The sequence below is a fragment of the Copadichromis virginalis genome, linkage group LG22, assembly GCF_057382275.1.
Source record: "Copadichromis virginalis isolate Kocher_CV1m ecotype Utaka linkage group LG22, C_Virginalis_male_GT1.1, whole genome shotgun sequence".
Lineage (NCBI taxonomy): Eukaryota > Metazoa > Chordata > Actinopteri > Cichliformes > Cichlidae > Copadichromis > Copadichromis virginalis.
In genome coordinates, this window is record NC_140638.1 from 21,521,283 (window position 1) to 21,548,736 (window position 27,454).

At 42.9% G+C, this 27,454-nt stretch overlaps 1 protein-coding gene across 1 annotated transcript; it reads right to left on the minus strand.

The window, feature by feature from the left end:
• Positions 1-939: 939 nt before the first annotated feature.
• LOC146683327 (inactive phospholipase C-like protein 2) lies at positions 940-27,454 on the minus strand. Its single transcript, XM_085447134.1, has 12 exons — positions 26,928-27,454; positions 18,485-18,586; positions 18,146-18,295; positions 17,777-17,937; positions 16,108-16,576; positions 14,811-16,019; positions 14,205-14,454; positions 13,822-14,108; positions 11,346-11,549; positions 8,490-8,565; positions 2,374-2,483; positions 940-2,191 (listed from the first exon to the last, which is right to left on the minus strand). The coding sequence occupies exons 1-12, from the start codon at positions 27,171-27,173 to the stop codon at positions 2,009-2,011; spliced, it is 3,447 nt and encodes a 1,148-aa protein (XP_085303260.1). The 5' UTR covers positions 27,174-27,454; the 3' UTR covers positions 940-2,008.

Here is a 27,454-nt window from a genome sequence, read left to right on the forward strand (position 1 = left end):
AGGAGAATAGCCAGACTGCTTCGAAATCAACAACAACTCAAATGACTATTTATTACAACCACGGCAATTTTTAAATGCAAGACACATTGAACTGTTATGGAGATGGGCTACACCAGCAGAAGGCCATACCACTGTTGTTATGCTGTTAGCTAAGAAAAGGAAAGAGAAGCTACTTCTGTTCTCCAGTCAGAGTAGAAAATTGGAAAAATGTTGCCTGGTCTGATGCCATGATTCCTACTGCAAGATGGTAGAGAGAGAATTTGCCATAAGTGACATGAAAGCATTGGTTCATCCTTCTTATCATCAATGGTTCAGGCTAGTGATGATGTAATGGTGAGGCTGATCTTGGCACAGTTTGAGCCCTTTAGTACCAGTTCAGCATCATTTAAACCCCAGACTATTACCTGACTATTGTTGCTGACACAGCTATCCCTTTATGACTACAGTGTGGGCATGCTTCCAGAAGGATTACATGCCATGTCACAAAACTAATCAAACTAGTTTCTTGAGCATGACAATGAGTTCAATGTACTCAAATGGCCTCCAGTCAGCAGCTCTCAATCCAATAGAGCACCTTTGGGATATATTGTAATGGGAGATTCACATAATGAATGTTCAGCTTATAAATCTGCAGAAACTGATATCAATGAACCAAAATCGCTGCCAGTATGCTTGCAAGGTGTACCTAATAAAGTGGTCATTGGTGCATGTTTTAATGGTTGGAAATAGTCATTAATTGTGACCTTTCAACCGTGATGCACCGAAGCTTTATATGGAAGCTGTAATTAGTTTTTTTTTTTTTTTCCCACTGCTCATCGCAGCAGCATCACAGGTCTGCTTCCCCAGCTGTCATCGCAGCACTCCTCTTGCTTGTGTCATGCGTCACTATAGCTGAAAGCTCCATCAAGTCTTGCAGAAAAACAGAGGCATGCGCACAAGTCATTTAAAAACTAGTTTATTTTCATCCTGGCTGCTGAGGAAGGTAATCGTGAACTGACCTTTTACAGAACTGCTCGAGCCTCATTTATCTACACCAATAATATGTATCTGGAATGTTTTCATTCAGGATCAATAACTTATGTAAAATATTCTTTGCAGTAAAAGGATAGAATTACTTAATAAAATACTGTACAGAGTTTTAAAACACAAACATAACAGTATTAGTTCCCTCTAACCACATATTTACACTTCTGGAATTGATCGTTTTGGTAGGTAACACCGGGTTCATTAGCACAAGCCTTTTTTTTTTTTTTTTTTTTTTTTTATGTAAATACAAAAATATAGAATACTGTATGTAAGACCGTAGTAAGATGGCAAAGTGGTGGATTTTTAGTAAGACAAAGGACCTCAAGTTAATTGAATCAAAGTTGAGTGAAGAGCAGCGACTGGGGACCAAAAGACAGGTAATCAAAATCTAGAGAGACAAGAAGAGACTGCGTTGGTCCACAAATAATGACAGAAGACCTCAAACATCCACACATCCTTTGACAAACTGTTTCTTTTAACTCACACGCAAGCTGTCTTACACACCAATCTGAATTTAATCACTGTGGAGTAAAAGTCACCATCATTTTTTTTCAAAAAGGTTTTGGCTTCTGGTTTCAATCATCCCCTGACCTCAGAAAACATTGCACATAACAAGTGAACATTAAACATTTGGCTTATTTACAGTTTAATACAGTACAAACCGCTCAACCTTGGCTTCAGTAACTACATTCATCTCGGCAGCTTCGCATTTCATTAGTCTTCCCTTGGCTGTGCACCGCCTTCTCTGGCTCGAAGGTTCAGTAACAGGTGAGCTTACAGTGGCTGCGTTTTGAAGACTTGCATTCATCAGTTCTCCTGTTTCTCTTTCTTAATATCTGTTACTCTCTGTAATGCCTACAAAACACTTTGATAGCTTGCCCACTCTGGGAGACTAAGACAGTGTCTCACACACACACACACACAGAAGTGAAAAGAGTTTTTCACAGCAGCTAGGTGCCCTCTTTTTTTTTTTTTCTACTTGCTATGCCGACTGTCCTCTAGTACTCATTGCAAGTTTTTCATTGTGGCCTCTGCGTGTTTGGGAGCTTGCCCGTCTTAATCCGGCTCTCTCCTTGGTGAGGTTTCCAGCCAGAGCAGCATCACGGACCTGCTTCATGTTCTCCAGGACTTCAGCCTTGGCGTGTTTCAGCAGGTCAGCCTGGCCCTGGGTGTCAGGAAAGATGGGGAACACAAAAATCAGGAGGCAGGGGTTACAAAGAACAAGGGTGAGGGCAGGGAGGTTGAAAGAACAAAGTATGAGCAACCAGCCAGAGGCTGAAACATGTTCTGATACTCTGCCCCGATTGGCTGTTGGGCTTTTTCAGCGTGCATGAGTGTATAACTGACCTTAAGGATGGTGATGTTCCAGCTGAAACGCTCAACTGCTCTGCTGACCTTGGAACCTTTCAGCCCCTCTTTCGTACCCAGGCTTTGCAGTTTTTCGTGAAACTCCATGGCTAGAACGAAAAAGCAAAGAACCACAGCAGATCAGACTTCCATTTAAGTCCAATCTCGTACATTTAAATTTAATTTTAAAAAAAATTAAAAAAAGAAGTATATCATCCTTTACAGGAACATGGTGCACTTTTCTCCAAGGCAATCAACATGGCTAACAGGCCATACTAACATGACAACACCTGCTAAACATCTGCACAGTGCCACTGTTGTGAGCATGTTAGCATTTATTTCAAATTACTTCCGTGCCTCAATCTATACTCTCATTATGAAAATAAAAACAAAAATGAATCATGTTAAATAAAATTGTTTTTTTTCCTCCAAGTGAACAACATAATTATCACTGACGCAGTAGCCTTCAGGTCTCCTACTTCCACACAGAGCTGTGTCCAATATGAGAACATTTCATCTGACCTTACTCTGACTTTCTAAGGATGTCATACATAATTTAGCTTACAAACAGAGACAAGCTCTTTTTTTCCCCCACATCATTTGCCCCCCCCCCCAAAAAAAAATAAAATAAAATAATGCCCCATCACACCACTTTTTGTTAAGTCATACAGCGAACGAGTGGAGCAAAATCTACCAGGAACACTGAGATAATCATGCTAGGGATGTGCTGGGCATGTCTCGAGTACTAAAGCTTACCTGCTTCACAATCTGACTAAGAGGAAAAAACTGGAATTACACGATTACTACGATTGAATGTCGTAGTGACCTTTTATATTAGATGCCAGCTCTATCCTTTCAAACATCCATCCGTTCAGTTTCTTTAAACCTTCATTATTATTCATTTGGGGGTTATTGAGGGGCTGGAGTCTATCCCAGCTGGGACAATATTGATCATGGCAGATAGTTGCCCCTCCCTGAGCCTGGCCCTGCTGGAGGTTTCTTCCTGTTAAAAGGGAGTTTTTTCTTCCTATTTTCACCAAGTGCTTGGTCACAATGGGTTGTCTGGCTGTTGGGGTTTTCCCTGTATTACTGGAGGGTTTTTACCTCACAATATAAAAGCGCCTTGAGGCGACTGCTGCTGTGATTTGGTGCTATATGAATGTAGCTGAATTTTGGTTAAGATAATCTTTGGTCCACAGCTCGCACACGTTGCTGGCCGGGTTTTATCTTTCCAAAGTGACTGCTGCAGTCAGTTGCTTTGTGTGCTGCAAATTCAGAACTGTAAAAGTATGAGTCTAAACATCAAGCTTGCTTGAGTGCACCCTGCCTTTCTCTGATGGTTTTTTTTTTCCCCCCTCTGACACTTGCAGCTACATTTTAACTTGTACTGCATATTTAGCTTCTCACATCACCTTTGCTCGGCTGTCCCCACATTCAATGTTCATATCTGCCCAATGATCTTTGTGCTCTGGGTCAATCAGTGAGTTTCAATATTACATCTGCATAAGCTTAAGCCCCAGAAGATTCTACGCTCACCTTTGGATCGCATTAAGGAGGTCTATTTGACCAACTCTGTCTCTGTTCAGTCAGTAAATACTGATGGCCATTTTTCATTATTCTCAAGCCTGGAGTCTTCTTCCAGGCTTCTTAAGCCTGGAGTTGATGACGTTTTTTTGTACTTTTTTAACAAACCAAATTCTAGAAGACACAGGTGGAGGATGTGTACCTGTGTAATCTTCAAACTTTTGGGGGAAATTAAGTCACATCATACACACCTTAACAGATTAGTGTTAAGGTGTTCATACTATACAAGTATTGACAAAATGCATGATAAACTTTCTTGGCTTTCTGTACAAGCTAAATTATACTATGGCTTACTTGTATTTTTAAAGAAAACAATACTGTTAAACACACCACACTTTTTTTGTGCTCAGTTGCAGTATCCAGATGAAATTCATAATCATGCCACACGATTCTCAACCAACCACAATTTAGTAATTCCTCGTGTTAAAAGTAACTTTTTGAAAAACTCTGTTATATTCAGAGCATCGTTTCAGTGGAATAAGTTGCCTGAGGCAATAAGAGAATTGGCTTCAATTCATAATTTTAAAAATCACCTAAAAGCCTATTTAGGCAGTTTTTAATGTATTTGTAAAAATTGTAGAGGGTAATATCACTTGTAATGGAAATTGTGTATTTTGTTTGAGTGTTTTGTTTTGGTTTTCTGCTTTTATATAATTTTTAATATTCACATGTTTACATTTCAGTATTGTAAAACTTTACAGTAGATCTAATTGTTGTAACATTTTATTTGGAGATATTTGATGGCTTGGGCCCCAGGAAGACTAGCAACCACTGTTGTGGAAGCTAATGGGGTTCCTTATAAATAAACAAATAAACAATAGCCGATTACAAAATGAAACTGCCAGGCGTCTGAGAGACTTGAGAGAGAAAGACGCAGAGAAATTAAGACAGCGTCACAGAAGTCAGGCCGGCAGCTAGTTAGCCTGTGTGCAACGAGTTGTGTTCCTGGCTTCCTCTGGCCGCTCCGGGCCACTGTCCCACTGTTACCATGGAAACCCAGAAGTGGGTTAACATGGGGCACACATCAGTGTGAGCTATCAACAAGAACCCAGAGTGTTAGACATGCCAAAATGTGGACCACACACACACGCAGAAGAGTGAACAGATTGGGTGCTAGTCTATTTCACCCATCCCTGACACATGATTCTTCCCGGTCAATAAACGTCTGCAAACGTGGACACGCACCTGCACACACATACGCTGTCACTGCTCTACATTCACACACACCTACATAAGTTGCCTGAATAATAACCTTTACTGCGTGGTTGCTAGGCAACTCAAAGCCTACGTGCCACTGTAGTGTGCGTGTGCGACTGTGTGTCTATTTCCCTGTGAAATCAAGCGAAGTCGAGGGTGGGGAGGGGGGTATTTTTCAAGCCAATATTGTTCAGTGTGTGCATACACAGGCAAACAACACTCCCAGATACAGGGTCTTGACCCAGAGATAAAATAGCCTTCAGGGCCAGCCAATCAGCATGTGACAGGTATTTGTCATCGTCACTTTATGTCCTCAGCCTGAACCGTGAAGCAACTGAGATGGAAATGATCCGACTTCCAGCAGAGATCTCGTCAAGAAACGACCGGGCTGTGAGCATCTGATGAAGTGTAAAATCTATACTTCCAGATGTCACACAGAGGCCAGCGCCCTGAGGGAAAAGCAGCTGATCATCTGGGGTTAATGACGGACAAGTTCTCCCAAAATTAGAAAAAAAAGTGGGTATGACTCTATATCCCTTGATGGCGTTTTTCATCTGTGACCGACCTCTCCATACTGGAGGAACAAACTGTACTCCTCCAAATGTTATGCTCCCGCAATTAAGATAATTTTACTACCTAACAACCAATTTAAAGAGGCCCTCAAAGAAGGAAAAATGTTGCTGTTCTCCAATAGTCTTTTTTTCCTGACCCGTTTCTCCTGTCGCCACCCTCTCAGAAGAAATAAGGAGTGAGAGAATAAGTCCAGGACGAATGATCCTGTCCAGTTTGAAGACGGAAAGGAGAAACACAAGAAGAGCAGGTGATAAGACGCGCAAAGCTAGGACTACTGTGTGCAGGCTTCCCTATGAGCCAATCAAACTTTCTTCTGGATTATGCTGTTGTCTTGAGAACTTATTATTTCACACAAAGAAACATCAATGCAGGGAAAGGAGAGAAAAAAAAAGTGCCTTTTAAAATCTTAAACTGGGATCAGGATGAGATGAGAGGAAGGTTATTTCTCACAAGCAGAAGTTTTATTGACGATTGATGATTACTGAGATGGGATGGAAAACAAAAAGATAAAAACGATCCATGTCTGGGCTTTACACAAGCATTTGCTTAGAGTCAACCTTTTTCTGTCCTTTGTTTAGATTTTTCATTTAGTTTTTAATCCCATTCATTTGAGCAGGCAAGCCTTGCAGATTCATTTTACTGCTGGATTTGGGGCGATCGTGGCTCAAGAGTTGGCAGTTCGTCTCGTAATTGGAAGGTTGCCGGTTCAAGCCCCGGCTTGGACAGTCTCGGTGGTTGTGTTCTTGGCTAAGACACTTCACCGGTTGCCTACTGGTGTCCAGCAGCCTCGCCTCTGTCACTGCGCCCAGGGCAGCTGTGGCTACAATGTAGCTTGCCATCACCAGTGTGTGAATGTGTGTGTGAATGGGTGGATGACTGAATGTGTAAAGCGCTTTGGGGTCCTTAGGGACTAGTAAAGCGCTATACAAATACAGGCCATTTACCATTTACACACATCCGAGAGAGACTAGAATTATATGTGAGGTGTTCACAGCAGCATAAATTGACAGTGCATTTGAATCAGTGATGGAGCATCATCTCTGACAGATGTGAAAATTAACACCCACAAGAATCTTGCTTTCGCTTTTTCTTTGAGGTTTAACTTCTCACCTCGCTGCCTGTGCACTTCAGGGTGTGACAGAAGTGAAACTAGTGTAGCTCGTGAGCAGGAACAGCAGCAAAGCAACAGCTTTTGAGGCTGGTGTTATAATAGTTTCACACTTAACAAAATGTAAGTTACAAAGCATCTAATATACATGTATACCACTAGTGACAGCTGAGAATTCCCCTCCCCAGCACACCCTTAAACTGGAGTGGATTTCCTTTCTTCTCCCTTGGTGTTCTTGTCTCCCTCCCAGCATTCCTTCTAGCCATCCATCTCTCCCATTCATCTTCCCACGGCTTTTGTAACGGCTGATGCAACTTCCAGCCAAGTATCTCTGTCACCAATCATCCCGTGCCCCCCCAAGTGACTGGTTTATGCCTTCTCGCTGCCAACTCCCTCTTCCCAGGCTTAGAGGTGGACCTCCGCCTTTGGGATCACTTGATCACCAGATTTCCTTTGTACACAGGAAGAGCTTTGCTCACAAGATCAGACCTAAGGCTCTGCAGCAGCTCTTTATCAGATGAGTGCAGAAAACACACACTTTAGGGATCTCTCGGCACAGAGTGGCCATCGCTGTACTCGTAACTGCGAAAAAAACAGATGAATATGTCAAATGCAGTTTGATCGCAGAGTCGAGCAGCGGCCCCGAAAACAAGAAAATAAAGTCCAATGGAGGATGTGATGAGTTGTCTGGGAGCAGAGTGGAGGAGTCTGCAAAGTTGTAAACAACATTCATCTCAGTCAAATACTTTGTCTCTCCACTGGAGTGGCCCCAGCTGAACCATCATCTTTCTCTCCGAATATCATTTGACTTGGAGTTTAACTGGAGTCCTCCCTTGTGTGGTTTTTTTTTTTCTATTCATATTTTGCTCAAGGGTGGCATTGGAAAAGCCAACAATTTTTTGCATCATTTCAAACTGCAACATTCTTATAAAGCTCATGGACGCTTTAATATTTAATGTGTACTAAGAGTTCTTTAGAAGGGAAAACAAAAGTGAGACATTTGTAAGCGCAGCTTGTGAAATTCACCGCCTTCAGATTCATACATATATACTGTGAATGTTTATCACTTTTTTTTCCCCCCTTTGCACCAAACCGGTTAACATGTCTAAATGTCAGTCAAGCTGTTTCCTGGGTGACAGCCAGACACTAAAACAGGGTGATGAACGTGATGTGCGTAATGTGTTGTGTGCAGCAATGTGTTTGAGGGGGTTGTTTATGGCCTCTATGACAACAGTCTGGCTAACTAAAGTCAGATGACCCAAGGGATACTGCTGAAGTAAACAAACCTCTGCCAAAGATCACAGAAATGATATCGGCAGGTCAGATTTCATGCCCTTCACTTAACAGACAGATGGGTGATGGATGATGGGAGTTGCACCAATTTAAAATCTCCTCCAGCCAAAATATACACACACAAACTGAGCCAGTATAAAGCCTCATCTAACCTTGTCTAACAGCGGTGATAAGACAGATAAAATATAGTGGGAGAGGAAAGGAAGGGAGCTGACGGTAATCAGCCACTGCAGCCATCTATATAGCACTGCTAAAGAGGCTGTGTGGGAGTATGCTAGAAATATGGAGATAGATTGGTTTATACTCATTACACGCACTCTAGATAGGAGAATCTCATTTAAACGCACGCACGCCTACACACCTGTTGTCTGTATATGCAGGATCTTGTCGTGGATTCCATCTGAGAGCTCCATCACTGCTCTGCTCGCCTGGACCATCTGCAGACAGGGAAGCATCAACATGATTCACATTAAAGAGCATGAAGGAGAAGAAATCACAGAGTTTAACTTTGAAGAAATGTGTCTAATCTGCTGAAGAGGAATATAGTGCACAGCACTGTGCAAAAGTGTTGAGCCACCACTCAGATCTTTAAGTCCTTTAAGATCTTTAAGGACTTTCAAGTCCTCTTGAATAATAGTTCTCCGGATTTTCTTGGATTTTAGATGCTTTTTCATCCATTTTCAGAGGAATGTTTGCTCGTTTGTTAATTCATTTACTTAATCTACTGACCAAGAATTATTGCATTAAGCATCTAACTCAAGGGATGAACCTTGTATCTTTGCAACAACAAGATGATTCCCAAAAAGTGATTAGCCAAAAACTTTTCTCTGAGCATGCTCTGCAGTGTGTCCTTAAAAACTGTTAAGAGACTTTGAGAAATTGAGCGCAAACAATGAACTGGCTTAAAGAAATATGAAAAAAATAATAATAATCCAGCCCATCTGCTGTTCTCTGATAGGATGGCTGTCAAGAAGCCATTTTTACAGAAGGGAAACAGGGAGAAAAGGCTGAGGTATGCCAAAACACAGCGGAGGCTCAGTCATGGTTTGGGTCTGCATTTCAATAAGTGGTGTTAGACATCTTGTCAAAACTGATGGAGTTATAAACACAAAAGTATTGCTCCACCATGCAATACAGTCTGGAAAGAGTCTGATTGTCATTCTGAAAAAGGAAACCGTTGCCAATCATCCCAAACACACTGCCAATACAGCAAAAGCATACCTGGATTAAAAAAAAAAAACTAAAAAAAAACTAACAAACAAACAAAACACATAATGGAAGACTATCGGTCAAGGATTAGCCTCCCCAGACCTCAACATTATTGAATCAGTGTGGGATCATCTTGACAGAGAACAAAACAAGAAGGCAGCCAACATCCATATAAGAGCTTTGAATGTGTCAAGAAACCTGGAGAACTATTCCTGAAGATTACTTAAAGTAATGACAGGAAAACTTACCTAAGAGAGGTCAGACTGTGTTAAAGAATAAAGTTGGACATAATACATTTTGACTTTCAAGCACATTATAATCATGGCCAGATATATTTCTCATTTTCCCAGCAAAATTTAAAGAAATGAGGGCTGACTCAAAACTTCGGCACAGTACCGTCTGTACATACCACACTGTGCACTTCAACTTAAAGAATGTAGTAATAACAATAACAACAACAATAATAACGTGTTGTTCCCACATTTAATGGATGACTGGAAATTGACAGGTGCATGCAAATAAAGTCATTCCCAGACTAATATGGCAGCTCTTTGAACATGACCCCACAAGACAAACACAAAGACAGATAATGATGTCTCTGTTGTTTACCGCTCTCGGCAGGCACCAGAATTGAGGTGTGGAATCCATTTATGTGAACAACATTCAAATCTATGCAAATAGTATTCAGCAACAGCGGGAGCTTTTTCAACTCTGATCTGCTCGGCTGGAAACAAGTGTGGCTAATCGCACGCACACGCACGCACGCACGCACACACACACACGCTTACATCCTAATTCACAAATAGACAGCCTGTGTCTGTGCAGAGGCTAGATGCATAGCATTGACAAGCTGTAGTTAAATTAAGGGGTTACAAATCATTCTGCTAAACATTAATCATGACTCAATAAGAAGAAACCCTTTCATTTTTCTCCATGACAGCAAGTCTCTTTTTCTCATTCACACTTGCGCAGCCTCATTTCATATACTCTCCCGATAGTGCTGCTAACTTTGCAATTCATACCGACTGTCCATCATCCTGCCCGAGAGATTCCCGGGATACATCTAATATGAAACGGGAACAAGTGCACTTTGAGCAAATATCAATTTCAAGAAATAATGTTGCAGGCAGGCAGATGGTGGAAGGAAAAAGAAAGAAAGAAAGAAAAAAACAGAGGCGTAGCGTTCTTCACCACAGCAACACTTTAACACTGCAACACAGGCAAAGCAGTCCACTGAATGCTAGCCCACAGATGTACAAAACCCACTTATGCTGGACAGCCACATTCACAAAGAGACACCAGAGGGACCAAGAGAACGCAGTAACTGCAAGAGATTAATCAGTGATAGAGGAAATATGGAGGGCATTGAAAGATGGCGGCAAAAACCAAAGGGAAAATTATTGAAAGTGTTATATAAAAGCGAGGATGGAAAGAAAGACTCATCCTTTCAGTTACGACACAGGAAAACCCACTCGAACACACCAACTCACCCTGCCTCATTGACTGAATGAAGAGTTAACTTGCAGACCAATTGACCCTGCTTGGTTTTTTGTTTTTTTTTCCTCCTCTCATTGTGTTAGTTTCCACGGGGGAAGTTCTTCTTCAGTGACTGGATTTATTTTTAGACGCCGTTACATAAATTCAGTCAGTTAAACCACTTGGTGAATGAAACTCTGCAGTTCGTTTTGGATGGAAACACAAAGTAGATTTAGGTCAAGGTGAGGATGTCGCCAGCGTGTTTATGAGACTTGAACAAATGGGGATGTTGCCCGCTACATAACAATGAAAAGCTCATGTCGGGTTTCAGAAACTATTGGCTAAAAAGGAAGCTTTTGTTTGGGAGGGGAGCTTTCATTGTCAAGCCAAGCGGTTGGGGGATGACTGATACGTTGCCTTTGTTTGGTCTTTCCTTCCTTTTGATGAATTTCAGATTTATGAGTCACATAGAGCCCTTTATCTGGTGCGAAAACATACAGAATATTAACTGTCAGGTCTCTTCCTTTCTCACCATCTCATAAGTAGAGACAACCCGGCGGAGGACATCAGGCAAAGACCCCTGGGGCTCCAGGGTGGGGTACTGGTCCCGCAGGTCAAACAGTAGTAAAGGCATCCCCTCTGGTTCTGAAACTCTAGAGCTCAGAGCCAGTATGCACTGCATGAGGTTAGCCACAGCCGACACCCCACACAGCTCCCTGAACACTGCTACTGAGTTCTGTTTAAAAGAAAGAAAGAAAAAAAGCAGGAAGGACATGTTTAATCAGTAGCTAAATAAGAATACACGATCTTCTCCTATTCACTGTCCTAATTGGACGAAAAAAAAAACAAAAAAAACAGAGGCACTGAATTGCGTGGAAAAAAAAAGACAAGAAAACTAGTGAAATCTCTCCTACACTCTGCGACACAAGTCTGCGACTTGATTTCGTTTCATTCTCTGTCACACACATGCACACCCTACACCCCAAATCCTGCAACAGAGCTATTTGTATTTGATTGTGCTCCTGCTGCTGTGCTGTGGCAGTAGTTCAGAGTGAAATGGAAGCAATCAAGAGATGTGGATGGCCAACAGTCTCATACACATTCACAGAACATGTAATTACTGTTTGGCATAGGGTAACAAAAGGACCCACAGACAAAACTGCCGCTTGGTTCATAAAGGTTAATTCGACCATTAATGAAAGACAATGAAGCTTCTGTGCAAGTTCAACACATTCCCGGGCATTTGGGTTAATAATTTCCTTGCCTGCTTTCTGGGAGCTAATCAGCCTCTGTCCCTGCTGATATAAACATGAGTGCTCGTCTTTCATTTATCTCGACCTCACCCTGTTCACTCAGAGATCCTCATCCAAGTCTCCAACCTGCTTCAGCTCAACCATGTTGGGACTCTGCCACGTAGTTTCAAGGTTTAAGGTTAACCTCTATTAATAGTTTACAGAGGCTGATAGTTTATTAATCCAACACTCAACTTATAATAAAATTAATTCAACTCTTTCGGTGACCTCGTCACTTGTCCCTCTGCATCGTCAGTCTTCAGCTCTGTTTATCACCTATGTAAGCTTCTTTAGTGCAATGTCAGTTGATATATTTATATCAATATACAGTGTCTTCTTCACTCACTGCTTTGTACTCTCCGTTTTGCATTTAATTATTAGTTATTATTCTCGGACTCTCTTCCACAGCGTGTCTTTTATCCCATCTTCGTTCATTCACCCCCAACCGATCATGGCAGATGCCTCTCTCTGAGCCTGGTTCTTCCAAGGGTTTCTTTCTGTCAACAGGGAGTTTTTTCTTCCTGCTATCACCAAGTGCTTGCTCATAGCGGCTTGTTTGTTGGGATTTTCTCTGGGGTTTTTACCTTACAGTATAAAGCGCCTTAAGGCGACTGTTATCGTTGTTACTTGGCACTATGAAAAATAAATAAATAGAATAAAAATGGGACTGAAGTGAAATATGGATCAACTTATATCTATTAATCTTTAACTGTAATTTAATTTCCTCATGAAAAATACATCAATTTAGTCCTAAGGAATTCCCATGGTTAAAATGCAGAAATTTGCAGGTAAAATAAACAAGTTTACAAATCGGCAGAAAAAAAGCCAACTTTACTTTGTATAGTCAGTTTCCTCCACCACAGCTGGGAGATGCATTTCTCAACAGCAACAGTGCGTAAGATCTTACCATTAGATGTCAACTGATTTCTGTTTTCTTACCCCTCTCAATTCATGTGCCTAATCCTAGCTATGGTGGCTGCTTTAGGACAAATAACTCTGGACACCGTTCACTCGTAGTGAGTGTAGGCTGTCAGTTTGCAATAACAATAACAGCGATATTCAGGTGAGTTGTTGAGGATATCAAACCCTTAGACTCTGATAGCTGCTGCCTCTGCAAGCTGCAATGGCTCTAACATTGATGGACTTGGACACTTAGCGAATAAACACTCATATGATTGACTCATATGTACTCAAACTGTTTATTAGAGACAGCCTAACATTAGCTGGCATAATGTTAGAGTATAACCAGCTGTTGTTTAGCTGGCTAATCCAGAGAGGACAGGGCTGCATGTCTAATCTGCTGACAGTAACTAATCGTGACAATATCGGGAATCAATTAGCATGTTTAGGTACGTTTTCATGTGCTAGAGGCCTGACTAGGAGGAGGAAGGAGTGAGGAATGAGGAGGAAGAGGATGACATTTTATTAAGATTCTGATTCCTGTGTTTTCAGTTCTATGTTGAAAGACGACCCCTTCTCAATTTGTTGGAAGACGTAATTACACCAAGTAATGTATATTTACTATATATGCACGTTCTCGTTTTGTAGAATGACACGTTTTACTTTATTCTTGTTTTCTTCCTCAGCAAGTGTGAACAGATATCGTTTTACACTTCGAGTTCCAAATACCATGAAAATGGCCCAAAAAACACTAAAGCTGATCCCAAACTAAATGGTGACATTGTGCTGGCTGTGTCCAGTAATAGTTTTCCTCACCTGCATGTTTCCCCTCAGATCGGTGGCTTCTCTCAGCAGAGGAGCAGCCATTTTGAAAACTTCATCCACTGCTCGAATTCCCAAGTCCCTCAGAGCTGTATAGTCCCTCCCCTTTCGGGCCTTGCGTACTGACAGACCCCTTTTGTGAGGTTTTCCTCCACCTCTGCGATTGGTAAGGGCCACGTGCACGAACAGCTTGGCATGTGGGAGTTCTTCTCCTGTCAGAGACTGCAGGGGTACATGTCGGTAACCAGGCTGGAGGCACTCCAGAGGTATGGTATACTGACCTGTTGTGGTGGAGAAATCACATACGCATTGATTTCATGGTTGCTACACAGGAGCTGTGGGGCTCATAAATAAGTATAAAACTTGTGCGTACTGACCTATGAATTCATCCCCAATAAAGTCATCATCCAGCACCACAAAGCGAACCATAGCAAGCTCAGGCAGGTTGATCTGGAACTCAAAGCTCTCATCGAAGATTGGGTTGTCTCCATTCTGGCTCACAGTCCTAGTGCGGCGCTCTGTGCAGTCGGCTGGGATGCCATGGATCTCCACATATACATATGGGTCCACCACGTCCCCTTTAGCCCCAGAACCTTTGGGTTTTGGCAGATTCTGGCCGCTAATGACCTGCAAGCGAAAGGTAGATCATTTCATTAACTGTTTCAGTCATTATAAACTTCTTGTTTATAATAAACTAGTTAAGCTAGATTATATGACTTTGCTTGGAAGTAAACGTAGAAGCATGCACTGTCCAACTTAATCCAAAGGTTCAGATGTTTAAATAAGCTTTGCTAGACTGATGGCTTTTTTAATGCAATGTATGCCATTCTGTCATGTTATGGGGTTCTATTGTTACCCAAAGGAATGAGGGCAAAACTTCAAAGGACAAAGTTCTAATAATAATAATTATTACTGCAATGTCAAACATTATAAGAGAATTTTTAGAAAACTTAAACTGCAGTCTACACACTATTCCTGCACACCTTCACGTGGAGCAGCTGCGGAGACACACCAGGCACCGTGTCTCTGGTGTCAGCGCTGAAGTAAGACACCTCCTGCCGCATGATGGCCGGACGCAGAACGTAACCGCAGTTCCCATTCTGCCGGAACCAGGCTGTGTTTAGGTCCATCATCAGTCCTGCTGTCTGAAAATTCATTGACACTATCTGGCAACCGCACTTCCACAGGTCCTGGGGGTTCATGTTGCTCGAGTCAATACGCATAGGGTTGGGGTACACCCGTGACAAGAAGTGCTTGTTGTGGTTGACAAAGTCCCCGGGGTTCTCGCTAGCAAGACGCACTGCTAAAGACTCGTGAAAAGAGCACACCTCCCAAGGTTTTTGGCTTTTGGACGAGGTTGGAAAGTCAATAAAGGTGACAGACTGGCAAAGATTTACTAAGTCCGAGAGCTCCTTCAACAGTTGGAAACGTTTGGGGGGAACGCTCGAAGGACTAGACGTGACAACGATTTTCTGCACAGTGTCCTTCTCACTTCCTCCAGGCGCTGCCCCTCCACTATTAACTGCCTTTATCTTCTGGCACATCTCTGCTCCTTCATCCTCCTCACTTACCTCGCCATCTTCCCCATCAGAACTCGGCACTAGCTTTTTACCCTTTAATAGTATTCGATGTCTTAGGGCATGCGGGGATGGAAGGTATGAAGCCTCTTCATCTGGAGGATCTGTGTACAGCTTCTCCCCTAAAATCCTCATGAGATGCTGCCACATCACTTTCTGCTGTCGAAGCGAACAGTGGTTTTCAACACACAGAATTAACGGGTACTCCGATGCTGCGAAGGCAAACCTTCTGATTGCTTCTAACACACAGTGCAGCAACAGCGGCGGGGAGAGGCTGTGGCCAGTACACACTAGCGGCTCCTCATCTGCACCATCCCAAACATCTAACTCCACGCACCGGCAGCCCATTTTGAGGGCACGAATGTAGCCGGAGATATCCGAGGGGCCTCGAAACTGGTCTTCGATGAGGTAGGTGTTGTGGGACGAGTTGATATAATAGTGAGACAAAGGCTGAGTCATGTCCTGGCATATGATGCTATGCTCTTGGTCAAAGAGGTGGCACTCCGCCGAAGTGAGGTAGCTGGTGAAGCCGTCCAATGACAGGTATCCCTGCTCCCGCCCCTTCTCCGATGGCTCATGAGCCTGGATGAGTTTCAGGCTGGTTTCCTCACTCACCTAGAGGGCAAGAAGAGTAAACAGACATTAGATAGACTAGGATTATATTTGTCCTGAATTTTCTGTGTGATTAAGCTAAGTTACCCACTTGAGCCATGCCCTGCTCAGCCTCAATGAACCTCATCAGGTCTTTGGTGTCCAGGAACTCTTTGTTACTGGAGAACTGCACTAGGAGAAAATAGATCTCAGGACGTGTGCAAAAGTCGTGGAAGACCTCAACGAACTCCTGCTTGGTGACCCGCTCATTTCTTGCCGTTAGCTTTTTGTTTTCGCTGTAGTCTTCAAGTCCAGATCCGTTATCTATCGTAAGCTCGCACATCCTCTCTCTGAGTCTTTGAAGCTCCTTAAACCTGTGCTCCACTTTGCCACTGTTCACCCCGGGGTTCACGCCTTGTATTAGCTTTATAGCCAATTCCAAATGAATCCCTTCTGTCGCGTCTCCCCGTGTGTCCTGGTTAGCAGCAGAGGAGAACAACTGCTCCAGCCAGCCAAGACGAAGACTGTTCTGACTGCTAGCAAGCATGTCGAGGGTATGTTTCCCATACTGCATCAGATACCTAAAGACAGAAAAATGTAGAAGCACTTAAAAAAAGACAAAGACTGAGCTATTGTAGGACACAATATTTTTGGTATAAATGATCAAATCTACAGCACAAACATTTCCATTTTAATTTATATTTCAGACATCTCGCACAGTGCTTGAAATATAAAATACAACTACTGCAGCAGTAAAATCAATTTAAAATCCGCCCATGTTTGACGGCACAAGCTTTTATAAAAAGAAAACTTAAAAGGACTACATAATAAAGGCAACCGAGCAAAATCCCACCGTTCATCTCAGTACAATCAATACCAAAAAAGAACAAGATAAAAGAAAAGTGACAAGATATGAAAGTGAACTGGCATGAAAGAAAAACACACTTTATGTCTGCTTAACCTTCCCTGCAAGACAAAAATCTCAGTTCAATCACACATTAAATCCTTCGTCAGTTCTTGTTCACCGTAACGTCAGTCAGACCACCAGAGGATTGTTGGGCTTTATTAATAAAAGCAGCCCGACTAAAGCATGGATGGAACATGGTGGCCGTCAACATGCACATTGTTTGCAGAGATGGCCAATATTACAGGGATGAGCTGTCTATTACCAAACGTTTGGCTTACAATGAGTGTGAATTACAGGGCACATAGCTTTTGACCTATAATAGACTAGCTTTGCATGATTTGAATGTGTGTGTGAATGGGTGAATGACTGAATGTAGTGTAAAGCGCTTTGGGGTCCTATGGACTAGAAAAGCGCTATACAAATGCAGGCCATTTACCATTTACCATTTTTAAAATCCAAAATAAGCCATTTTTATCTTGTTAAACCTTGTTAGTTCATTCAATGTCTGAAACAAGCTTGCTTCTCCCTCACCAGGAAAACACTGCTGGAAACAAACTGTGTTGATAGTCTGAAGATGTTGGCTCATAGGGAATACTTACACATGCATATTGAGTGTAGGCATCTTTAATATGAACAAAGAATAAGAAGAAAAACATTTAAATTTATGTTTGAACTAGTCCTTCAGACTAAACTGAGTAACTACAAAACAATAGGCTTAGGATGCTTTATGTAAATTTCACACACAGCTGGTTTTTTATTTATTCACATATTTGTGCTGTCATATGCTGCTTAAGAGGTGGAAAACACACAAGGATTAAAAGCTAAAGAATGAGTGTACAATGTAAAACTGCTCTTTCTTCTTTCTGTGTCTTACCTCAGACCAATAACCCAAATGTTAGCCACCTCTGCAGAGTTGGCAACCAGGTCCAAGCTTTCATAAATGTCTCCATAGATGATGGAGAATGCACAGTCCTCTGAAATCTGGTCATAAACTCCACTGGTGCGGAAGGTCTCCGTGTTACGACCTGTCCGTACCTGGAGTTTGAGACACCCGAAGATGAGGAAAAAAGAGAAGAAGAAATTATGCGAGGTTTAATAAAATCAAATGAACTGTTATCCACCGTATGGAAACGGTTACAAACTTGTACAGCTAATTCATTTTAAAAGGCTTAAGAAGGCATTCGTGAAACAAATCCATGGTGGGCTGATTTAGAAAAGTCTTTCCCTTTTCTTGGACACCGACCTCACGTATAGAGGAGAGAGAGATCCGAGCTTTGTCTGACTCCTTCTTGGATGGCTCCCAGCATAGAGCCTGGAGGCCGGCATCAAGGAGATAGTATCGCTGATAAACACGGGAGTTGGGTCGGATTTTCTTCAGCTCGCTCCCCTCAACCTGGAAACCAGATATGGTTAATCACTCACTAACTTTCAGAGTAGAGCTCAGTCGACTTCAGCCATGTTGGAAAGTAAGACTTTGATCTACCTGAAACCCTTGATGCATGGATACTACCTTAGATATATTTCATGTACAGCTATGTAAAGCTTATATTTTATGTAAAGGCTCTCACGGTAGCTGACCCACCATCGAGTGGATGCAATCAGAAGCACTGCTGATCTTTTTCTCTGACAGACTGCTGCTGAAGGACACCGTCTTCTTCTTCTCCCGACCAGCACGTGATCCATCCTGAAAAGGAGGGGGAGAAGAAGGATGTGACAGATAAAGAGGAGGAGGAGAAGAAGGGGGTGTAATAATAATAAGAAAAATGACTCAGGCAGACAGCGATCCCTCTGAAGAGTACTCTTTGCTTAGTCATGACAACAGTTTTTCAGCGTTGAATGGATCACAAAGGATTAAAATACATATCAGCTTATATAACCAAACCTAAATGAGATTATTGGGTCTACCTCATAGAGCCACCTCCTCCCAATTTGTTATTGTTCTTCCTGATACCAGGCTAAAAGCCTTTGTTCGTTCTTGCCCTTCACCATTAATCACACCTGACTAGACGGAAGCAGCAGGCTCCAGCATTCTAATTCTGCCCCTCCACAATGACACAGGCCGACCCAATCGGTTTATCTGAGCACACCATCACAGCTCATCCATCTGATTTATTGACCAATCAGATGTCGCCCCCGCAAAGAGCCTCATGCTTGCAGATAAGAGCATATATGTGGGCAAATATATTCAATAATGGATATACTAGTCCTGATTAAATGAAATCAGAGACTTAATTGACGCTCCAAAGAGGAGCAGGATAACTTAATTACAGCTGAGTAGCCTGACTGAGAACACCCACAAACTCAACCTGCTGGTGACTCTCAGAAGCAAGGAGGCAAAATGTAATTGATGAGAAATAGAACATTGTAGCACTGCAATTACCCATAAATTTTTAATTAGAGATTATTGTGTCAGTGATTGTTCCTTAATTTATTTAATCAATATTTTATGCCCTTAAAGTGGACCTACTATCCTTTGCCTTATTTATGTCTTATACATATATTGTTATAAATGATAAATGGACTGAAAGTTATATAGATCTTTTCTACTGCAAGCCTCATTCACCAGTTTATATGCACATTCACACAAGCACTTTTGTCTGTACCAGAACATTTGTTCAAACACATATACGCCGATAGCTTCAGTACCTTGCCCACCATAGTGGGCATGTCAAAATACTGGAGTACCCGAGGGAATCGATCCACCGTCTGCTGGTGGATGAACTGCTCTACCTCATGATCAGCAGCACTATGGTGGATAAACATGACCACAGTTCCAAATGGTGCAATCATCACATGTGGAAGTATTCCCTATAAGTCAAAAAAAAAAAGCTTCTTAATTTGGATGATGCCTCATGATCCACAATTAGAACTGATCTCCTTAATATGGCAAAAAGCTTTGGCTGTTAGCACAGCAAACCTTCTGTTTGCAAGGGACAGCCAATCATAAAGGTCGTGTTAAAGGGAGGGGGTAAAATGGCTTGGTTTGGAAATTGTTCATGTAGTAATGGTTACAAGGTTAGCTTTGCATGATTCACATTTCAAAGTGAAAACTGGAATTCTGCAAAAAGACCAAAACTAAATAAAGAAATAAATCAAAATCCGTTAATTCATACCATTTTTAGCTGTTAACCAAGTAATTAACCAATTTAAGGTATGACGCTGAGGTGCACAAGAGCAATATCCCTGTCTGAAAGACTGATACATTTGCGAGGGTTGTTTTGAAACAGTGAACAAATCAAAGCAGCACAGAGGAAGATCAAATCCAGCACTCTGTTGGTCCATAGCTAACAAGCAAACAATCCTTAATTTATTTATTAATTTATTTTTAAATACAAGCTTTTTAAATACAAGTCTAACAGATTGCTGCTTAGCAGCATAATGTTTTCGCATTCAGAGCAAATATATGTGAATATTGATCGGCGGCTGATGAATCCCTACTCATCTGCACAACTCTGGTTTCATTCAAATAAGACTTCATATGAACCTCGAGAGCACTTGTGTCTTTTATGAGGGGAGAGAGAGGCGGCACTTGATATGAAGGAAACCCAGCGGACATGAAAGGCAAAAAGAGATAAGAGAGAGAGGGCAGAAGGGGGGGAGGGAGCTGCGTTTCATCTGAGGAATATGAATGAACACGTGATAAAGGGGGGTGGGCATAATTAACAGAGGACGAAGACGCTCCCCTCAGACGGAAAGAAGGGCACATAACCATCCCAAATCCTCACAGAATCAATCGCCTCATTAGGACAGGAAAGTGTTTCCAATCACAATAACTCTTTTTTTTTTTTTTTTTTGAGTCACTTTAATGAGGGAGTGCTCTAAAAATACCCCTGGTGCCTGCAGGGATGATACAGGGAGCGAGAGGGGGTGTGGAGGAGATGCCCTTCCAATATGAAAACTACAGAATGAAAAAGAAAAAATTAAACTCTCTGATTTCGTTTTCTTGTTAAAAATCCCACACCCCTGTGCACCGTTGCACCAACACCTCTAAATTTAACTCAGTTAGAAAGACTCAGATGCATCAGCAGGGGGGAAATCTGAAAATCAAACCAAGATTCTGTCTTGTTAAAATAATTCATTTGGAAAAACTGGCAAAGTTCCCAGTGACCCAGAATGAGGCACGGCAAACAAAAATGGAGATGGATGCCCCTTCGCACAGCAGTTTGGAGGACCACCCGATCATTCACGAATTTCTTTTCGCCGTCATGCACTGCACTGACAGGCACAAGAGACTTATGATGGCCTCAATGTGCATCACTTCCTGTCTGTGGCATTACCAGTAAGGGTCTCTCTGTGGTTGGATCTGCACCCAATTGCAGTGCACATATTACCCATCATCATTACCTCTACTGACATTTGCACGTCACTTGACCACTAGCAAAACTCGAGATTGCGACAAACTAAATCCTTGCCATGCTTTGCAAAAAGCTGTGATTGATCACCCCTGTTATCCTCTGACATAAATTACTGACAGAAAGAGACAAAGAGCTTAAACATCAAACCACCTAGCACTGACGTCAGGAGCTAAATAAATTATTTTGGCAAGATAAAACTGGAGGGCACATTTTAACCCCGCAAGTGGATAAACAACTGAATAAAAATGCAAATGCAAACACATCAATTTTTCTTACAAGAAAAAAAATAAATAAAAGAACATGCATGCTATTAAATCAGACTGGAACACCCAAGGACACGGAAAACAAACAAAAACAAGTTCTGCCTCCATTCCCGTATAAGATTTCCCATTTACTTTGTACTTCTATACTGCATGTCTCAGTCTGCTTTTTTTTTCTCACACACAGAGATGAGCCTCTAAAACCACCAACTGCGCTTCAAAACAGGAAGCCTGTCAGCCCGTCACAGAGAGTTTCCTGTGGGCTCCACCAAGACTTGAGTAAAGTGACGATAGAGAGAGACAGAGCGGAAAAAAAAATAACGTGTGAAACCCTTCTACTTGATATGGTTATTTTTAGGTTTAACAATGTGACCAACAAGTCATGAACATGACTATGAAGAAACTGATCTCTCATAATGTTGCAATACCAGCCATGCAGACTAACAGTCTTTCTTAATTGTTCAACTATTGACACGTTAACAGTCATTTGCAGTTGTCCTTCCACGCTGCACGAAAAGTAGGAAAAGGGTAGGGTTGCTCACATGGGCAAGATGCATGAAGTGAATATCTATTGTACCATATGGGCTTTAAAAGCAGTGAAAGTGTTGGAGTTTCCTCCTGAAACCAAAAACAACTGATTAAAAAAAAAAAGTTTTTAAAAAAAAAAAAAAGAGTCACGAGAACCAAAACTGCAAATTCACTGACATTTAATACCAAAGCAAAAATGAGGCTTTGTCTGCAAGTTTTTAATTGTTCAAACTACACAAAAGATTACTGCAGATAGATTCGGATTATCGTGAGACTACGAGATTACTGATGTCCCTGTTAGGATTTCGACACTGACCGAACAGATGGAGAAATCCGGGATGGATGGATGGACGAATACAGGGATAGATAGATGGAGAGTGAGAGAAATGGGAGGAACTGGGTGGCAGAGCACACTAGAGGCAGTTTTTAGGGAAGGACACAGAGTACAAGAGACGTTACAGCAAATTCTAGCTAACACAGGAAAGAGGAAGCAGATAAACTTCTGAAAAATAAGTGCAAAGAGAAATAGATAAAGATGTTCTCTAGCTTGATTGCTAAATATCGTCAGTGCACACGATCAGAGGATTTGCACTTGGTCTCCCGCAGGGTTCAGGACGCGGTGCAGCACGGTGTTTTCATTAGTCAGAAGAAGAAGAAAAAAAACGAGTGCATTGTGTCATGTATGAGCTTGCGAGATGACATAGCTGGTACATCATACTAGCAGGATGAAGATGTAGGTCATCAAAGGAAGTTGCCTTTGATTTGTTAAATGAGACAGAAATAGAATGAAAGACGGCTGTTTAAGTGAGAGGAAAAGAATAGAGGAGTGAAAATTGGAAAGGGGTCCTGCCTCCGGACTGTTTGACAGTGGATTATGGACTCTTAATAGCATAGATTTTTTTTCCCTCCAAGAGTCTTTTACCCTGGAGCACCGTGCAACCAGGGGGGCCAAGGATGTGATTTAGAACCACATTAAAATGGGGTGAATAACAGCTGGTTTTCTAATGAAAGGATTGTTTATATTTTTCATGTATATGGAGACGTTGGTTTTTTTTTTTTTGGTTTTTTTCCAATCAACAAAAGAGACTGAACCGCTCTTGCCTTAACTGATGATTTAAACAGTTGCACATTGCTGCACTAATCAGGCCAATTCTTCATGCATTAAGGCAGGCTAATCACACGCTGATCTCGTGTTCACATGCTTGGTATCTGTATGTTGGGTGGGGTGATGGGTGTCGGGTGCACATGTGTGGCCACAACAGAGCCCAGGACACTGGAGATAAATAGAGCAGACAAAGCAGCGTGTGGTCAGCTCTGTCTGAGGCTCCATGTATGGGAAAATGTGGCGAGCCTTCGCAGTAACTCAGCTGCTCGCTCTGACTATGAACGCCTGCCCTTGTGGCAAGAAGAGCAGCAGATGCTCTTTTACGCTTAGAACCTTTTGAAGTCCCATGTGCGCGCACACACACACACACACACAAAGTGAAACAAGCAAAAGGTTGACTTGAAAAAGGTCACCTTGTCAGAGAGATAACCACAATTTCAGCTGACAAACGTCAGAGACGCATTTACTGAAGAAAGAGCGGGTCCGTTAATACCAAGAACAGGCTGCTGAGGACTAAGTCGGGCAACACCTGCAAGCGCATAGCCAAGTGAGTTTCTCACGTAACTCATCAGCACCTGTCGCTGCACTTATATGGGGTCCTTTTGCAACGAATTTAGAGTGCATGTGTGGAGCGGTTAAAGCTATGAGCTGTCAGCTATTAGGGAGACTGTCCTGCAGCTCCGTCACAGTCAGTAGGAAGCTTGATCCCCTCCTCGTGCTGTGCAGGGTCATGCTTATGCAGGCTGAAGCGGTACAAAGCTGACTAAAGATGTTGATGTGAACTGTGCTCGGGGGCTCACTCTCACTCCATCAGCTATCCTCCCCAGCTGTGTTCACCTCCAGCAAATGCTGCCCCCTCAGTTTGAAAAACATGCAGTGACACGCACGTTCCAGGCACACACCCGGATCACACCACTGAACGTGACCACGGTAGAAAATACAAATAATGTGTATACACACACACTCTATACACCAGCCAGCCACAACATTAAAAACCATTTTCAGGTGACATTTACAAAGCGATATGCTGCTGGGAAACCTTGGATTCTGGCAATAAAGCCAGATGTTACCGTGATACACACCACCCATCAAGACATTGGTGCAGATCAAGCAGAGTCCTCGTGGTAATGATGCTCACTGATGGCAGCAGTCACCGCCTACTGCAAAGTGCCCATGGCGTTAAACCAGCCCCCCATCTCCCCAAACCCACATATACGAACATCCAGACGTACAAACAGAAGCCACGGCATGCAGAAGCCAAAGTATCTGCTGCTAGAACACCCCCACTGGTCCTGTCTCCATGCACCCAAGAGGTCATCGATGCTTTGGCAACACATGGGGGGGGGGGGGGGGGGGGGGGTTCACAATATATCAGGTAGGTGGAACTAATTTGTTGTCTTTATGAGAGCTAAGCTACAAAAGCGATACCAACCTCCTACCTGACTGTTACAAATTACACCTGGAACCTGGGGAGCTGTTGCTTTTTGCTTTCAGTGTTTACGCAAGGCCGAGACGACCATTATTCAGGCTTAATAGATATACGAGTGCTGTCTGTCTTCTAATATAATGCTTGGCGAGAAAGGAAGAGTAATCCAAAATGTCAAATGACTCCTTTACTTACTCAGACAAGTGTAAGTGTTACAACACACTGCATAATTTATAAATGCAGAGGAAAAGCAGTTCATACAAAAAGAAAAAGGAAAAATCTTTGAATATATACAGTTTGTACAGGACTGCAGTATCCACACATACGCCTTGTGTCATATTAAACACACACACTCTCACAAACATGCAGCAACACTTTCCGGGTGTTTTCTAAAGTTATGTTGGCATGAATAATGAGTGAAGAGGAAAGCAGATATCAGCTGTGCCAAGCTGTATTTTACTAGAAGGCAGGTCTGTGCAAGTGTGCGGTGTTTGAAACTCGGAGACTACCTGATGTTATCTACATCAAGATGAACTCAAAGCAGGCATAAACTCCTGATCATGCACATAAGAGCATGGCAGGAAAAAAAATGGATTTGCAGGTGGAATAAAGCCCACACTGAGGAATTACAGTTGCCGAGACCTCCTGATACTGCAGCCGAAGCTACTGCGAACATACAAACGCAGGACACGAATCCCTGACTCCTGTTAAAACCGCTCTGGAATGTCATGCTTCCTGTTTATCTACCTACATACCACCCAGACTCCTGTTGTGAGCAATTCTGTGTTTTGCCATAGTCAAGCAAACAAGTGTTGTGTGGTGCTGTTGTGCTGACAGATGCACTCATAACCCCTCGCTTTTTTTTTTTTTTTGCATCCCTCTGAAACCTATAAACGCGAGCACCGAATCGTGATCGTTTTTTGCTTTGACACAAAGGAGGCATGTGATGCGTACAGCGAGCTTTCCCACGCTGTCCTTCATCACCATCCATTGTAGCAGCGGGTCAGAGGGATGTCCTGGAGCCATTAAACATCACACATCAAACGTGGCGCTGTGTATCAGGTGTGGCCCTCGCCAGGAGGTATTTGGACAACATTTGCGACCCACAATGAAGCAAAGAGATTTTTTTTTTTTAATGCTTTGTGTCAAGCTGGCCACAGCGTCCAGGGTAACAGAAGAAAGACAGGAGCCAGCCTGCGTGTGGGCGAGGAAGTGAGAAACATTTGCCTGTGTGTGTGCAGTGAAAGTGACTTGTCATAACCAACTGTTCATGACTTAATAGCAATATTGCAAAACGAACTGTGTGAGGAAATTGGCCAACAGGCTGGCATCCTGTCTTGCTGAGTTACAGCCAATGGTACTCGGACGATGGCATGTGCAAATAATCAAGTCCTTACAGGCAGCAGCTCTAGAGACAAGTAGCAACTGGAGATCAATACGAGACCTCCCACGGGTCTAGAGGGAGGCCTAAAACCATAAAAGGACAAACTCAGGGGATAACTCATTAATTAGATGTTATTGATCTGGCAATATCTGAAATGCTGTTCCAGTGGGGTGGGTGTGGGTGTATTGGGGGGTATGATTAAGTCTGGAGGCTTTCATTCAATAAACGTTTGCTCGCGTAGACACTCAGGTAAGTGTGGGCAGAGCGGTTAATTGAACATGGGGTGGGGGGTCTTGTAGTCTACTGTGGGCCACAGAGGATGGAGTGAATGTAATTTCCCATTTTAATCAAAGGCTGCAGCAGGTGGTTTCACCTATTAGCTCCTACTCTGGTCTTGCACTGACAGGATGCCTTTAGGTAACACTGCTTGAAGCTGTATGGCAAAGCAAATTTGGAACTGTGAGCAAGTTTTGGTTTGAAGTCGTGGGCCCAAAGGGCAACACTTGTCCTCTAAATATGTGACACACACACACACACACAATCATCTCCAGTGTGACAGGAACTAGCCTGATGTGCATCTTAATGCACAGCATGCCTTCATCCAGCAGCACACACGAGGTGAGATGAGGGGCCTGATTGTTGCCTATTTGGCACACACGGTCAGGAAGTTAACAGAATGTGTCACAATGCAGCGTAACAGTTTATTTCCAGATTACAACTTGATTCTATCGAGTAGTGTTGGCGAGATATTCTTTGGTGATAAGTCGCCACATCTGCGCACGGCTCGGTGGAGCTTTTATTCTCACTTAAATCAACAACAACACAGTATCAGCGTGGCGTTTCTGCACTGCTGGTTGCGCTATATGAGACATGCTTTCGGTGTTTTCTGGAGTTGCAACAGTTTGCATCCCCCCCCCCTCCAATAAGGAAGATGAGCCGTTTTCTGCTGATGAAACTGGTGGCCTACCTTGATCAGACTGCTGCGTCGAGGGATTGGTTTAGCAGCTGAGTCTGGACCCGTGCTCTCCCACTTCGGAGACTCGCAGCTGGAATCGTTCTGGACCTTCTTGCCGGCGTTTGGCACGCTGCAGCTGCCGTTCGACACAGGCTCTCCTCGGTGCGTCTCCAGGCTCGTTCCGGTTCCCCCTGACGCAGCTTTACAGCCAGCAACCGGTGGACCGACGGCGCTCATGTTTTCTCCAAATTCTGCCATGGTGTCACTTTCGGGGTTTTTTCCGTTTTCCTAGCTTTCATGAAAGCAGCCGAGCTTCCAACAGCGACAGCGATACACACTGACACAGCCGTGCCATCGTGTTACGTGAACGATCGGCGACCGTGCGCCTAAAGACAGCGGAAACTTCTCTCTCTCTCTGTTTCACTCGTGCTCTCTTTCTTTTTCTCACAGCCGCTCGCGCGCTGAGGGGCGAGGCGACAGGAGGGACAGCAGTGACAGACACACCTTCAGACCTTCGCCTACTGCAGCTCTCACATCTC